This window comes from Dermochelys coriacea, chromosome 2 (assembly GCF_009764565.3).
Source record: "Dermochelys coriacea isolate rDerCor1 chromosome 2, rDerCor1.pri.v4, whole genome shotgun sequence".
Taxonomy (NCBI): domain Eukaryota; kingdom Metazoa; phylum Chordata; order Testudines; family Dermochelyidae; genus Dermochelys; species Dermochelys coriacea.
In genome coordinates this window covers 29,823,197-29,840,720 of record NC_050069.1, presented here as the reverse complement: position 1 = coordinate 29,840,720, position 17,524 = coordinate 29,823,197, and the positions used below count along the sequence as shown (strand labels likewise).

Below are 17,524 nucleotides of genomic sequence, written 5' to 3'. Positions count from 1 at the left end.
TTTAGCCAGGGTCTGCTTGCAAACATGGCTCTCAGCTGGTGGACAGCTATTCGCTGCAGGAGTTGTTGCTGCAGCTGCCACTGGGCTGCCCGTTGCTGCTGATGATTCTCACTTATCCTTTTGAGAAGACACTCTAGCTCCATGTTATCCACCTTACAAACCCAAGCCTTTAGTATTAGGGTATTTGACCATCTGGGTCAGTCAGTCCTCCCCTTCTCCAGAGGTAGAAAGGATGCCCACATCCTCCATCAGTTGTGAAGGGGTCAACTCATCTCTGGTGCCTCCTCACAGCTGGATGTAACATGGCAGCTCTCTCTCTGCTGGGGCCTGGTGCCAGTGGCTGCTCTGCCTCTGTGGTGGCCTGCCTCTTCCTGCAACTGAGCCCTCTGGCCAGGTCATTTTCAATCTTTCCCCTTCTGGAGTAGTCCAAAAACAAAAAGCAAGGGAAATTAACACAAACAAATGGAGTTAATAAGAGAGAGGAGGGAATGACTCCCTCTCAGAGGGAATCAGAATCTGGCCCTCCCTTTCCACAGGCAGGAGTCTTCAGGCAGTGGTTGTCTGAGAAGGACCTAACTTCATTCATTCCTTTCCTCAGGAGCTGAGGTTGATGCTCTTCTCCGGTTTGCCCACAATTGAACTGTTCTGCTCCCCTTTTAAGCACCATCTCTGTGCATGCCTTCCAGCTGTGGCAAGGTACAGCTGGCTGAACCCAGAGCAGTTCCTTAACCCCTTGTTGTCCAGTGTGGAGTCTGTATACCCCATTGCACCATACAAATATCTAATCCAAGCTCTTGGCTTCTGTGGTATAGTGGGATAATGAGATCAACATTGTCTAAAAGTATTTCCTTTTAACAGTTTAATTTGCCACCTTTCAATTTCACTGTCATCCCATAAGTCAGTTTCTCACCAAAATACTCCCAAGACTATAACTCATTTGTTGCACCCTGCTTTTCTTTGGGCTTTATGTATATGGTCATAGTCATAAGCACATTCATGCAGAAATAACACTGAAGCAGTAAACAGTCTCCAAAATGCAAAAGTGAGCTGTCTTTATAAACAGATTGTTTGCTTGAAAACTAATGTTTAATTTCTTGGATAATGTTAATACTTTTTTTAAAAATACCGATTTGCCATGGTTTTCTGTTACATTTATTTTAGTTTCAATTTTTTTTTTTTTTTGTTTCTTTTAAACCACTGCTCATAGGCTCCAGCTTCCAACTTTCCCATGGGGTGCTCAACTCCAGGCCTTGTCCCCATTCCACTCTTCTCCTAAGCCCCCACCCCCACCTGCCTCTTTCCGCCTTAGCCACACCTCTTCCCGCCTAATTTCACTCCCCTCCCCTGAGTGCACCCTGTCCCTGCTGCTTCCCCTCCCTCCCAGGCCTCCTGCACACAGCGGAACAGCTGATCATAGTGGGTAGGAGGGCGACGAGTTGATCTGCAGGGCTGCTGGCAGAAGGAAGGAGTTGGGGGTTCAGGAGGAGTTTAGCTGCAGCTGAGTGCTAAGCACCAGCAATTTTTTTTTCAGCCCTGGAGCACCCATGGAGTTGGTGCCTGTGCCACTGCTTTGCTTTGTGTTTACTGCTGCATGACTTTCTTCTTGTTCAGACTATTTGCTGCATTCTATATATATAAGTTTTCATCCATGTTCTATTTGTATTTTGTTCTCAGTTTACATTCCCTTGTTCTTTTGTTTGTATTCATTTTGTTCTTTTATAACTTTGTCTCATTTTCCATCTTGTTTGCTTGCTTGTTTTAAATTGCCATTTTTCTCTTCGTGTTGGTCTTTGATCTTTCTTTTCCATTTTTTTAATCTCTTCACTTATCTCTGACTGGTGCTTTGTACTTCTTTACTTTCTGTATTTTTGTGAGGGAACAATGTCAGACTGTTTTGTTCTTTGGTCTCTGAATCCCCACAGGTTATTCCTTTCTTTCTTCACTCTTTCCTTCCAAAGTGTGGACAAAGCTAGAACACTGTATGAATCAGTTCAAAGGCAAAAAAAATCAATGACTAAGTGCTCAGCAGTTCAAAGGTGCTTCCAAAGTGCTGAGTCCCTAATTTACTCTTAATCAACTCACACTGTTTCTGCTCTGCTTGCCAACTTAGACAGAGGAGCAGTGAAGAGAGGGGGGAAAAACATCTATATCTTCTCCATAATAAAGATGTTATTTGAGAGAATCCCAAGAGCTACAGTAGCCTCTGATGGTAATGGAAACTTTCCAAGATTTAGTAAGATCCATCACCTCTAAGTTGACAACTAATGGTCTACATCAAGCTCCAAAAGAAGCTACAATAAGTTTCCATTATCCAAACAGGTGAGTGCAGAAGGGAATTTTTGTAATTTAAGTTGTCAGAGCTGCTCAGTAACTAAGTTGTAAATGATTGCAGATGCTCCTTTTAATATTGTCTTTGGGTTCTGCTATCCTTCTGTGCAGGCAAATGAAAATAATTATGGGGACTTTGTTGATGGTGGATTTAATCTTCCGACAACCCTATAATAACTTTCCAGATTTTTTCTGCATTTCACTCTGGGGAATTAAAATTGTCCATATTAATATAATCAGACCTGCCTCCCTTCCCCCTCACCCCTTTTGCCACATGCACACAGGTTATCAATCCCATGTTCCCTGCCCAGCCAATCCCAGTCCTCATCTGATGTCAGTCTCCCTGCATCCCTCGTGAATCTCAGTCCCTCCGTGGTTTCCAGTCTCAGTCCAGTCTTCTTACCCAGCAATTCCCAGTCTTCCTCCCTCTAGAGCTTTTCAGTTCTAGTTTCCTTTCCTTTCTCCCCTGGGACAAAGAGCCTAAATCTACTCCCTCACCCCACCCTAGCTTCAATTTTTGTCCCCTCTGCATTCAAATTAGGCATTTTCCTCCTCCGTACTGCCTGGGCATCAATGGACTGGGGAGGGGATGGGGGTCACTGAGAGCACACTAGAGTTTCCCTGCTCTCATTGCCGGCATGCCCAGTGCAGATGACCCCTTTGGGAAGTTTAGCTACTAAAATTAAGAATTCTGTACTGAGCAAGTACCAACTGATTTTTCAAAGGTGTATAACTTGGCCAAATTTGGATTCATTTCCCCAGGGATATCAAAAAACACATTCTTAACACAAAGGCCACTTGCCTGCCAAATTTCAAGTCCCTGCTTCAAAGAATTAGGTCCAGGAGCTTTTCAAAGCAAGGGTCACCAGAAGTTGTTACAATTGGGAAAATAATACATTTTACTTTGGCCTTGCTTTTGGAAATGACTGAACTATTTTGGTCAAAGTTTTGTTCCTTCCAAAAGTTCAGCATGAGGGAGATATTCAGCATAGACAATTTCAGGCCAAATGGTTAAAATTTGGCAAAGTTATAAGCAACTGAATAAAGAGCCTTATAATGGGAAGTGCTGGGCAACCTTAATATTGGTTGCTGCTTCCAACCCTTGCCTATAATTTAAAGAAGACCATTTGCAAAATGCAATATTCAAACCTGATTTAAAGTTTTCTTCTTTGGAGTCACTGATTTCAGTATTCAAATATACTGTAATGCTGAAAGCTCACTGAAGCAGGTAGGTGTAATAACTGCTCTTTATTTAGGATACATGTAAAAAAAGCTCCTTTACACAAAGACAATAGGAGCCACCATCCAAAACACAGGGCACGTGTAAGGCTGGAGTAGGAGATGAGCCAGGCAGGCTGAATGGTTTTTCTCTGGGTCTGAATGCAAATACCTGGGGTTGGAGATTGTTGGATGGAACTGTGTATGTGAGAGAAGCTTTGGAGTTGATTGCTGTCTGCAAAGAGGCTTGGGACTGTTAGCAAAGGAATGGCCTCCTGTTTTGATTGCTACTGTATTCAAGGAAACAGTCCTTTCTATAAAAAGAAAAGGAGTACCGGTGGCACCTTAGAGACTAACAAATTTATTAGAGCATAAGCTTTCGTGAGCTACAGCTCACTTCATCGGATGCATTTGGTGGAAAAAACAGAGGAGAGATTTATATACACTCACGCAGAGAACATGAAACAATGGGTTTATCATACACACTGTAAGGAGAGTGATCACTTAAGATAAGCCATCACCAGCAGCAGGGGGGGGAAAGGAGGAAAACCTTTCATGGTGACAAGCAAGGTAGGCTAATTCCAGCAGTTAACAAGAATATCAGAGGAACAGTGGGGGGTGGGGTGGGAGGGAGAAATACCATGGGGAAATAGTTTTACTTTGTGTAATGACTCATCCATTCCCAGTCTCTATTCAAGCCTAAGTTAAGTGTATCCAGTTTGCAAATTAATTCCAATTCAGCAGTCTCTCGTTGGAGTCTGTTTTTGAAGCTTTTTTGTTGAAGTATAGCCACTCTAAGATCTGTGATCGAGTGACCAGAGAGATTGAAGTGTTCTCCAACTGGTTTTTGAATGTTATAATTCTTGACGTCTGATTTATGTCCATTCATTCTTTTACGTAGAGACTGTCCAGTTTGGCCAATGTACATGGCAGAGGGGCATTGCTGGCACATGATGGCATATATCACATTGGTAGATGCGCAGGTGAACGAGCCTCTGATAGTGTGGCTGATGTGATTAGGCCCTATGATGGTATCCCCTGAATAGATATGTGGACAGAGTTGGCAACGGGCTTTGTTGCAAGGATAGGTTCCTGGGTTAGTGGTTCTGTTGTGTGGTGTGTGGTTGCTGGTGAGTATTTGCTTCAGATTGGGGGGCTGTCTGTAAGCAAGGACTGGTCTGTCTCCCAAGATCTGTGAGAGTGATGGCTCGTCCTTCAGGATAGGTTGTAGATCCTTGATGATGCGTTGGAGGGGTTTTAGTTGGGGGCTGAAGGTGATGGCTAGTGGCGTTCTGTTGTTTTCTTTGTTGGGCCTGTCCTGTAGTAGGTGACTTCTGGGTACTCTTCTGGCTCTGTCAATCTGTTTCTTCACTTCAGCAGGTGGGTATTGTAGTTGTAGGAATGCATGATAGAGATCTTGTAGGTGTTTGTCTCTGTCTGAGGGGTTGGAGCAAATGCGGTTATATCGTAGCGCTTGGCTGTAGACAATGGATCGAGTGGTATGAAACAATGGGTTTATCATACACACTGTGTATGATACTAGCCATCACCTTCAGCCCCCAACTAAAACCTCTCCAATGCATCATCAAGGATCTACAACCTATCCTGAAGGACGAGCCATCACTCTCACAGATCTTGGGAGACAGACCAGTCCTTGCTCACAGACAGCCCCCCAATCTGAGGCAAATACTCACCAGCAACCACACACCACACAACAGAACCACTAACCCAGGAACCTATCCTTGCAACAAAGCCCGTTGCCAACTCTGTCCACATATCTATTCAGGGGATACCATCATAGGGCCTAATCACATCAGCCACACTATCAGAGGCTCGTTCACCTGCGCATCTACCAATGTGATATATGCCATCATGTGCCAGCAATGCCCCTCTGCCATGTACATTGGCCAAACTGGACAGTCTCTACGTAAAAGAATGAATGGACATAAATCAGACGTCAAGAATTATAACATTCAAAAACCAGTTGGAGAACACTTCAATCTCTCTGGTCACTCGATCACAGATCTTAGAGTGGCTATACTTCAACAAAAAATCTTCAAAAACAGACTCCAACGAGAGACTGCTGAATTGGAATTAATTTGCAAACTGGATACACTTAACTTAGGCTTGAATAGAGACTGGGAATGGATGAGTCATTACACAAAGTAAAACTATTTCCCCATGGTATTTCTCCCTCCCACCCCACCCCCCACTGTTCCTCTGATATTCTTGTTAACTGCTGGAATTAGCCTACCTTGCTTGTCACCATGAAAGGTTTTCCTCCTTTCCCCCCCCCTGCTGCTGGTGATGGCTTATCTTAAGTGATCACTCTCCTTACAGTGTGTATGATAAACCCATTGTTTCATGTTCTCTGTGTGTGTGTATATAAATCTCTCCTCTGTTTTTTCCACCAAATGCATCCGATGAAGTGAGCTGTAGCTCACGAAAGCTTATGCTCTAATAAATTTGTTAGTCTCTAAGGTGCCACCGGTACTCCTTTTCTTTTTGCGAATACAGACTAACACGGCTGCTACTCTGAGTCCTTTCTATATATTCTTTGTAAATAAAGAGGACTGTATCAGTGAAATATCTGACACTATCATCAAGTGCCCTCCTAAGGGAAACAACTCGCAAGAACCTGGATTTTGGCTAACTGCTCAGATCAAAAAGGAGAAACAATACTTTCATTGTGGAACTGCAGTCCTTTATAGAGGACTCAAAAATGTATTATCTTGAGAGATATTAAATGGATTTTATTCACTTCACAGCCTTAAACTTTTCATGTACATTGAATATATACTCAGGCAATTTTATCTCTCTACAGTTTGACATAAAAATACTTAAACATCTTGGAGCCCATACAATAAAAAACAATAGAATGTGACACCTCCCATACTTTCCTACTGTTATTACTCAACGTCTATATGGATCCAAGCCGGTTAAAGCTAACTAATGATGTGAAAACAATTGCTTAGGTGTGCTAATGACTGTAAATTTTGAACAAGCCTAAGACTGGGAAAGAAGCATAAAATACAAAGCTGGATAAGGTTTGGGATTCTGGAATGTTGGTTCACTAGTGGTGACTTTGCCCCACAACCTATATGAACAAAGTCTGGGGACATAAAGAAGTTATTTTACAACAAGGACTGCAGCTCAAAAAAAATATATAGATTAATGATAGAAGAGTAATTTGGCTCTCGTGGCTTGTCTACATTGAGAAGTTTTGCCAGTTATATGCATCCAGTATCCACAATCTTTTAATGTTTTCTTCTACTTCTTCCCATAATAACCACCTTTGTGCCTCTCCTCTTCCTGCTCCTTTATCAGTTCTTGTGGTACTAATTTAGACTTTAAGCTTCTAAGGGTAGACTGTTTTTTTTTCTTCTGTAAAGCACTATGCTCATTTATGGCACTGTAGAAATTACTAATAAGTAATCATTCAGATCTCAGATAAGACAGACCTTATTGACTATTCTTCATATGAGCAAACCTACACCTTCTTCAGACAAAAAGAAAAGGAGTACTTGTGGCACCTTAGAGACTAACAAATTTATTTGAGCATAAGCTTTCGTGAGCTACAGCTCACTTCATCGGATGCATTTGAAGTGAGCTGTAGCTCACGAAAGCTTATGCTCAAATAAATTTGTTAGTCTCTAAGGTGCCACAAGTACTCCTTTTCTTTTTGCGAATACAGACTAACACGGCTGCTACTCTGAAACTTCTTCAGACAATGCACCTGATTTCCTCAGCCTCAGGGAGAGCCTCCAAACTGGATTGGAGCTAAATACTTCTATTGTCTGTAAGCAGTGATACAACATGAAGTATAAAAGCAGATGTGGGAATACAAAGAGAGGCCAAACAGTGAATCATGCACCATCCGGTCCCCAACTGGATAATAATTGAGTGACAGAGAGCATTCATCCTCACAAAAATTTGAGATGGAGAATTTGTTCTCACCTAATTTTATTTTTGTGACAGTATTGCATTTTCTTTGTGAAGGACGTGTGTTAGTACAATGATTATAATAAATAAAATCAACATTTACAGAGGCTGGGCCCTACCAAATTCATGGTAAATTTTGGTCAATTTCATGGTCACAGGATCTTAAAAATAATAAATTTCACAGTTTGACACTTAAATCTGAAATTTCATGGTGTTATAACTGGGGAAATCCCAACCAAGAGAGTGTTTTGGGGATGACACAAGTCTATTGTAGGGTGGTTGTGATATTGGCACCCTTACTTCTGCGCTGTTGCTGGCAACTAAGCTGCCTTCAGAGCTGGATGCTCACACAGCCCCAGCCAGTCCAAGGCCCCTTAACCCCAAAGTGCCAGGGCGCTGGGCCTGGAGCTGGGCAGGGGCAAGGATGGGGGTGTCCTGGCCAATGGATTCTACCATATGCCAGGCTACAGCTGCTGGTCCTGGCAGGGCTATTGAGGGACGGGACTTCCTCTTCCCCTGCAGGGGCCACTCCTTGGGATGGGTCAGGCCCATCTCCAGGAACCTCTCCTGGCTGCTTTGAAGGCAGTACCACTGCCAACAGCAGTGCAGAAAGAAGGATGGCATGGTATGGAATTGCCACTTTTACTTCTGGGCTGCTGCTGGCTGCAGCAATGCCTTCGGAGCTGGGTGGCCAGCCAGCGTCCACCACTCTCCTGCTGCCAGGCTCTGATGGCATCATAGAAGTAAACATGGCAATGCAACCCCCCCGCACAATAGCCTTGTGACCCCCCGACCCCCCTTTGGATTGGGACCCCAAGTTTGAGAAAGGCTGACAGTACAAGATATTTACCATACCTAGAGGTCCTAGTCAGTGCAAAGATAGAATCATAGGATGGGAAGAGACCTCAAGAGATCATCCAGTCCAGTCCTCTTCACTCATGGAAGGACTAGGTATTATCTAGACCAACCCCTGACAGGTGTTTGTCTAACCTGCTCCTAAAAATCTCCAATGATGGAGATTCTACAACCTCCATAGGCAATTTATTCCAGGGCTTAACCACCCTGACAGTTAGGAATTTTTTCCTAATATCCAACCTAAACTTCCCTTGCTGCAATTTAAGCCCATTGCTTCTTGTCCTATCCTCAGAGGTTAAGAAGAACAATTCTTCTCCCTCCTCCTCCTAACAACCCTTCATGTATTTGAAAACTGTTATGTCATGTCTCAGTCTTCTCTTTTCCAGACTGAACAAACACAATTTTTTTAATCTTCCCTCATAGGTCATGTTTTCTAGACCTTTAATCATTTTTGTTTCTCTTCTCTGGACTTTCTCCAATTTGACCACATCTTTCCTAAAATGTGGAATCCAGAACTGGATACAATATTCCAGTTGAGGACTCTTCAGCATGGTGTAGCGTGGAAGAATTACTTTTTTTGTCTTGCTTACGACATTCCTGCTAAGAAATCCCAGAATGATGTTCCCTTTTTTTGCAACAGTGATATGTTGATTCATATTTAGCTTGTGGTCTACTATGACCCCCAGATCCCTTTCTGCCGTACTCCTTCCTAGGCAGTCTCTTCCCATTTTGTATGTCTGCAACTGATTGTTCCTTCCTAAGTAGAGTATTTTGCATTTGTCCTTATTGAATTTCATCCTATTTACTTCAGACCATTTCTCTAGTTTGTCCAGATCATTCTGAATTTTAATCCTATCCTCTAAAGCACTTGCAACCTCTCCCAGCTTGGTATCATCCACAAACTTTATGAGTGTACTCTCTATGCCATTATCTAAATCATTGATGAATATAGTGAACAGAATCAGACCCAGAACTCATCCCTGCAGGACTCCACTCATTGTGCCTTTCAAGCATGACTGTGAACCACTGATAACTACTCTCTGGGAATGGTTTTCCACCCAGTTTTGCACCCACCTTACAGTAGCTCCATCTAGATTGTATTTCCCTAGTTTGTTTATGAGAACATCATGCGAGACAGTATCAAAAGCTTTACTAAAGTCAAGATATACCACGTCTACCACTTTGCCGCATCCAGAAGGCTTGTTACCCTGTCAAAGAAAGCTATCAGATTTGTTCTTGACAAATCCATGCTAACTGTTACTTAAGCATAGACTATCAGGGTTGGAAGGGACCTCAGGAGGTCATCTAGTCCAACCCCCTGCTCAAAGCAGGACCAATCCCCAATTTTTGCCCCAGATCCCTAAATGACCCCCTCAAAGATTGAACTCACAACCCTGGGTTTAGCAGGCCAATGCTCACACCACTAAGCTATTCCTCCCCATTATCACCTTATTATCTTCTAGATGTTTGCAAATTGATTTTATTTGCTCCATTATCTTTCCGGGTACAGAAGTTAAGCAGAAGTTATGTGTGAGAGTAAGGTAAAAGGGGTTTGCTTTTAATGAGAATGCAGATGAACTCCTGCAACAAGGTAAAATATCGCAATAGAATCCTTTTTTTTTTCTTTAAAATTCATGCATCTCTCAAACTCATCCCCTTTACAGTATGGAAGCACCTGGCGCATGCTACTGGAACATATTTTGGTGAACATCTCTTTGGAAGATCCAAAACTTATTGACTGAATTTTGCACACAGCCCAGGGGTAAAAGTGAGCTGATAAATATCAGTTTGAACAATGAGAAAAACCTCTACAGGTTTAAAAAAACAACAACAAATTTGCTATTATTGCTACAAATATTTATCTATTTCCTATAAACAAACGTGGTGGAACACCTCATAGAATCTATACAATGTCTGGTCTCAGTAAGAGATACAGTAAAGAGACATACTTCAAAGACCTTAGTTTTGATCTTGTTAAATACATTTAACGCAGCAATAGAAAAATTACATTTCCATAGGGTAGTGTTCATCATTTACCTTGTCCTAAAGTTTGCAGGATGAGGGTGTCCATCATATAATGATAAATAATCATACTCCTCTTCTAGAGCAAAAGACTGAAAGACAATCTGTATTCTGTTTCGTTCTTCTGCTATTATTACCCATGTACAGTTTGCACCATTTGGATATCCATATGGGAAGCCAGGACTTTCTATAGTGCCATTAAGACCTTTTAAAGTTCCACCACAGGTATAAATAAACCCTGAAAGAAGAGAAAAGAGTAGATTAATAACATGCTAACAAAGACATACAGTAAAATATGCCAATGGAATTCACGGTCTCTATTAATCAACAAAACAAATTATTATGACACGTAATTGTCCTATTCCATCTTAGAAGTGACAAAGCTCAGAATATCATGACCATGTACTGTAGAAAGATACATATAATGAAGTCAAATGTCATACAAGCAATATGGAAGGATCTGGACAACATTTTATAGCAACTATACAGAAATGTGATGGTTTTTTCCCTAACATCTTCTAAGGAAGTTGCTTGTCCATGATTCTTGGCACCAGGCAAATTTCTGAAGCAGCCAAACAGCAGAAAATTAATGTTCAAGAGGGGAAAACAGTGCAGATTCCTTCACATCTAATGTTATCATTGTAAAGAAGCTATATCATTATTAAGATGATATAATCCACTGTCTATATGAGTTTGGGTGGAATCTTGAATGAAGGGGTAGCGAGCTGCATGTGACTTCATTCAGAAGAGACTGAGATTGTGTAAGTGTGTTGTGGAAAGGAGGCAGAAAAACTGAAATTATATTTGCTCTCCTGTCAGAGGAACTGTGACCACAGTTTGTAATACAGATGCATATTAGGTATAAGATTCTGGGCTGCTCTTGGGCATCAAAATGACGACTGGTTAGGAGTATTTTTTTCCATGACAGACTAATACAATATTCTTTCTGCAATGATATATGTGTCACCTCCAAATTAGGTTATTGTAATTAATTTTGGGGGGGCTGTTCCAAAACTAAAGCTAGCATAGAATGTCTCTACCTGTTTGTTAAGTGGATTTTTCATTGGGAGCACGTTATATCAGAGCATAAGGAACTGCATTGGCTGCTAATAGGTTTCTGGGTTGAACTCAGAGTATTATATTTACTAAGAAAAGTTCACAGCCTGATTACCTGAGAGATCGCCACTATTCTTGTGCCAGACTACCACAGCTAAGGCACTTGAGTTGGACAGCCTTTATTATCAGAGGAAAGGGGCTTCTAGCAGAGTATCATGCATAAGGAGTCCTTCATTTTGGAATTCACTCCTGCATCTCCTTAGTCCAGATCAATTACAAATTAGATTTGTTAGCCCTCCTGGTATCCTCCTAAATCCATCTCCCCGCTCCCTTTCCCCGGGATTTGGGATCAGGGTAAGCTGAGAGTCATAAAGCCATGTGCATTATGGTTTAGTTTTATTTTCTTATACTTGCTGGAAGATATTTAATGTCTCAAAGTGGGATGAGCTACCCTTAATATATTTATATTATATTGTGATTAACTGTATTGTGTATTTTCAATGTATGTAATGTTGCTCAGTAAATAGGATTTGTTCATATTTTGGCATTTATAAATCTAAGCATTGAGACACACAGCTCACATACATATGATTTAACTCTTAAATAATTTTTCTCCCAAGCATGCATGTTGACAAGCATGTGTCCATCCCTTCCTCTGAAGCATTATGCAGAAATCTTCTACAAAGATCATGTGATCATCCCATAAAATACCTTTCCCTGGGGTTAGTAGTGGGAAGAACAGATTCAGTTTCTTCCCATCTTCTATGTCCAAGTTTATCTCCCTCACTGCTAGATAGAAGCTGGCACTAACGGAACTCCTTTTATTACTATTTTACTTTGCTTAGCACCGTACCATAGGTGTACAACACCAAAAGAAAGGGAAAGCTCCTCTGTGGAAGGCATTTTGGAATTGCCTTGTCTGGTCTTACAGTCATACCATATGAGCTTTACCAACTGCTGTAAATTAGATCAGAGGATTCATTTTCATGTCACAGTTGCCTGCCCACTTTCAGCTGTCAACAGCTTCCATTGTCAGAAGAGTCTGTTTCATTTATCCCTTCCTGCATCTCTGCCTCATCAACTCAATCTATTTTTAAATCTCATCTGAAAATGATCTTTTATTATTTAACTCAGATTGTATAATTTACCTCTCTAAAAACTTTTGGGATATAGCTTGTATGGAAAAGACTCCATCAAATAAAGCTGAATTATTTACTAGTTATTTGCCACAGAATCCCTGTTGAAATTCCCAAAGATCCAGGAGAAGCACCACCTTCTCAGTAACAAGTTTTCTAAAATCTTCATCAGTTTAAGCTTTTCTAGCATTGCATCTATACGGAACTTTGAACACAATAGAGGAAGAACATGATGGAGAGCTGCACCTAGCTTTTTCTATTTGTTTTGGGCCAGCTCTAATAATATAGACGAATACGTTTGGTTAAAAACAGTAGCAGATTTTAGCAAACATTCTGAAGCTGCACAGAAGTTCATCGTGGCTCACAATGCTGGAAGGGAAAGAACAGCTACTCCTCTCCCTACCCAAATAGGTGAGCCTTGACTTTGCCTCCTCAACTTGCACTAGGTACAAGGTTGTTGAAGATTATTTTCAGCCCCCTCTCTAGACCAAAAGTGGGAACCAGAGAGGACTGAAGAGTGGCCCAAAGTCATCATTCAGTCCCTAGTCTGCTCCTGAGACACTGCCACTATGTGCTGCCCCTTGCTTAGAGATAGCATATATGTTGTCCAATTTCTTTAACATTATTTTGTTTATTAAATACAATATAGAGATATACAGGATATGATGAAAAAATCTGTATCTAAATAGGAGATTAAAGTGATCATATTCTAAATGAGGATTTAACTGAAGCGAAACAATGAAATATCATGCAAGTTTAAGTGACAGTTAATACTGAACATAACATTATTAATATTGGGCCTCATTCTGCTTGTATTTTCATCTTTTAAGAATCTACTTTTTCTTCTACATATACATCTATTCTTCCCTCATCCAAGTCCTAATGTAATTATTCGTATTTTGCAAAATGGTGTAATTTTATTTTCTCTTTTAGAGAGAGTTAATGGTTACCAGAATGGTAATATACATTGGGTCATAAGACATTTATTCAGTTCTGGAGCAACAAAAACAAAACTGAAGTTTGATTTGACTAGTTATGCTTTTTTGACCTTTAATATGAGAACATGTCAACGGAATCTATATACCAACTCCTTTAATTTCTGCATAAAGATAATTCATTCTATAATACTTCTTTACTTGAACTCTTCAACTCTGATGGTCTAACTTGGAAATATTCAACATACAATACAAGGTTATTTAATAACTGGCTCTCATTAGATGTTAAAACATCTAAATTATTTACATAAGACATAATTAGTGATGAGATAACACTTAGCACTTTTGTATTGTGGTCTTTTTCATCTGTAGATCTCAGAACTGCACACAGAATTCAAAATGTAAGTATTGGTTGCAAATTATTTCATTCTCATTTCAAGAGAATGGTGTCTCAGACTAGAAAGTTGGTAAAAGTAAAAAGGGAAGTATTCACTTAATTAAATGTGAAAACGAATACAATGAGAACAATATGCCCTTATTTATTTCTATTAAATTCAGTTTATTCATTCTGATTCTAAATATTCAATTTGCAAAAGATTGTTTGCATTGATCATGTTTAATTACATTGTCAAAACATGGTTGATGCACTTCATGGAGCACTGTTCTTGCTCTCGCCACCTTTGCAAGTTCCCTCTCCCTTCCCTCATTAAACATTTGTCATTCACACATGCTTCCTCAGATAATCATTTCATTTCTTCCACAGTATTCAGTCTGTCAAACTCTGATTTCTGTAGTGCTGTCAGCTTTGTCCTCCTATTCTTGATTGTCCTCCATTCTGTTGACTCCATGGTCATCATCTTCTTCAATTCTGCCCTCTCCCCTACACTTGAATCTTTCATTCCCCTCTCTTAAGACAACATGTGCTTACTCCACATCTATGCTCTTCCTGTTCCTGAAAATGCAATGACTACTCTAACTTTGCCTACTACAGGATTCTTTTCTTTTTCAGTTTTGCCCTGTTCCTAGCCAAAAAATGTGTTCTCTTTCTTTCTCTCTCACATACACGTGCGCGTATGCACACGTGCACAAAGTCTCCCTGCCTTCCAAGAACTGCTCTTTTGCTTAACCAGTTGTATAGCAGCATCCATTGTAATAACATGTGGTCAATTCAGTAACATTGATTGCCAAAAACCAAGAACAAAACAGTTACTAAATAAATTAGTGATCCTAAACACAAGATCTTTTCTGTCTCCTTTTACTGCTGCATCTGTACCCAGAATATTGCCACATTAATGTTGGGACAGAATTGAGCCTATTCAGTAGCACATGAGCTCTCCACATGCCTCTGATTTCTTTTCATATATACCCTCCTTTATGATTAAAGTCTCTTAACATCTGTAATACACATCCCCATCCCTCCAACCTCTTTCTTATCTCCAGCTTCTCACTCTTTCCTCTCTGTCTCATTACCATCCATCTTCAAAACACACATTGTGCTTCCTATCCTTAAAACCTCCCTCAGTCACATCATCCTTATTCCATTGCATCACCTTACAGCTCCTTCCAAAATCTGTCTACTCACAGAACCAAAATTCCACTCCCAAAATTCTGATCCTCTTCAGTCTAGCTTCCACCCCCTTTACTCAACCAACTGTTCTTCTCCTTGCCATGGCTAAGCAGCACTGTTCCACACTCTGTCTTTGGTCTCTCTATTGCCTTTGACAACATGGACCAATCCCTTCTTCTCAAGGATCATCTCTTCAATTAATTTCAGTATGACTACTCTTCTGAGTCTCCTCCTACCCCTTTGAATACTCCTTCACTGCCCCTTTCAATAATTGTTTTTTCTCCCTCCTTCCATGTTGGTGGTGTTCATGTATCAATGCTTGTTCCTCTCCTCCCCAACCCCCTACCCTTGCCTCTTAGGTGTTCTCACTTGCTCCCCTGGTTTCAACTAACACCTTTACACAGATGTGCCATAAATCTAGCTTTATGGCTGAAGTTGGATCTCAGCACTTACATGTCAGTGACAGCTGCCTTAGAGAAAGAAATCCATCCCATTCTGTCTATCTCATCTCCTCTCTCTCTCCATGGACGACCCACTACCTTTTCAAAATAAATCTCTCATCTTTCTTACTAAACCACATTTCTCTCTAAACTTTCCTTTCTTTCCAGTTGCTCTATGAGTTAACTCCCCTGTCCTCCCTTTAATCAGGACATGCAGTCTTTGCACCCTCTTGGACTCCTCTCTGTTGTTCCTCCCTCCCCCAACACATACTTTCACCAAGCCCAATCACCTTCTCCTTGAAACATCTTGAAATCAACCCATTTTCTCTGATTGTATTGCTAAAGACCTGACTCATGCCCTAGTTCTCCTCCATTTTTCCAGAACATTGTGCTATTATAGAAATAAACCTCATTTCCTACCTGTCTTTTTACTGGCTTTTTCATACCAAGTTCACACTTCAATTCACTGTCAAGGCCCAATCCTCCCATCTATTTATCAGATTGAATTTCCTCTTGTTCTTATCCATGTCCTACATTTTGTATTTCCCTTCAGGACTTTCATTGCTTCTTCCCACTTTCAATTCTGCACTTTTTTCAACCATACCCAATGCTTCCATAGTTTCCACCTAGGTAATTCACACAACCTTTCTCCCCACTTTCAAACCTCTCCTATAATATCTCTTCTTACAGCTAGCTTTCCACAATGCCAGAAACCTTGTAGTTCCAGTATGATGGCTGCCAATTTGCAATTTTGCCATTTGCAAAAGTAAAATCAAATAAAATTATCCATTTTGATTCTACAATAATATTCTCCCCAAAGCAATATTTATATATTTTGGGGTTCTTTTCTCTCTTCCTTCCTTCCCTTTTCCTCAGTCACCCTTTCTCTACATTTAAACTAAGCTCTTTGTTCCAGTGGACATGTCTATTGCTTTTAAGGAGCCAATGTAAACACTGCTAAAATATCACAGATCCTATGTTTGTAAAATGTAAAAAATAAACTGTTCAGATCTGCTCTTAAAACTTTCAGTAGAGTCAAGATTTTTTAAAATTAGCCACGTTGCTTTTTCATTTCACCTTTGTGCCTCAAAGCACTAAAAGTGTTCAATTGTTTTGTTACTCATTGACAAGAAGTCATGTTGGAGTGTTTCCTCTCTGCAAGCTTATCAGATATTGCACTAATTTGTTGACATAGAATTTCTCTAATAAATAAAACTACCTCCAAGAGAAGATTTTTTTAGGAATTTAGCTTCTAATCTATTATTCATAACTATTTTAAAGCTACAACAAAGACAATTAAGCTCTTCTGAAGATATTGGGCTACATTTATACCTCTCACAGGGAGCAGGGATGAAAGAGGCCAGTTCTGTTCCAGAATTTGTTGGCACTGGCTTAAAATATTCTGGCCAATTCAATGACTTCCTAGAGGAATTCCTATGTGCCCATGTTGTGAAATAAAGTATCCTCTCCCATCTGATTAGAAATCTATTTGAGAGCAACAGTGCCTTCCAATGGGGTAAATTCTCCTCTCTGGTTCAATAGACTTAGCTAGCTATTGCTGGTTCCATTTCAAATCAACAGATTCACAAGGCTTGATTCACAGATCTGAAGTAGACTCCCTGAACTTCCAACTGAAAGAGATAGGTTCCCCTCAGGTAGGCATTCTTCCCTCTCCTATAACTTTTCCATTAGAGAACCAGCACACCACCTTTAGTATATCAGGCTCAAAAGAATTTCAGCATCTCCCCCATGTCCTGCCCCATATCTAGGCTGATGCCATCTTTCTTTGGTACAGATGGCAAGAGGCCTTTCCTCACCTATATAGAGATGGAAGAGTACCCAAGAACACTCTGCCCCTCCTTGAGGGGCTGTGCAAGACTTCGAAAAAGAAGGTCCCTGCATTCTGAGAAGCACAGGAACTGCTCACTCCTTCTCCACCCCAGGAAGGAGGATGCTGAAAAAAGGGGCCAGAAAGGAGGCAGGGCCTCCATCCTCCCTACCAATCCTTATTCACCGGAACTACTC

At 40.7% G+C, this 17,524-nt stretch overlaps 1 protein-coding gene across 3 annotated transcripts in view; it reads right to left on the bottom strand.

Moving 5' to 3' along the window:
• The window catches only part of CSMD3 (CUB and Sushi multiple domains 3), a 1,226,382-nt gene that overhangs the window by 1,088,122 nt on the left and 120,736 nt on the right, over window positions 1-17,524 (bottom strand). For all 3 annotated transcript variants that reach the window (XM_038390468.2, XM_038390469.2, XM_038390471.2), the window contains exon 2: window positions 10,381-10,603. In XM_038390468.2, coding sequence (XP_038246396.1) covers window positions 10,381-10,603 — 223 coding nt within the window. The remainder of the gene's footprint in view (window positions 1-10,380; window positions 10,604-17,524) is intronic.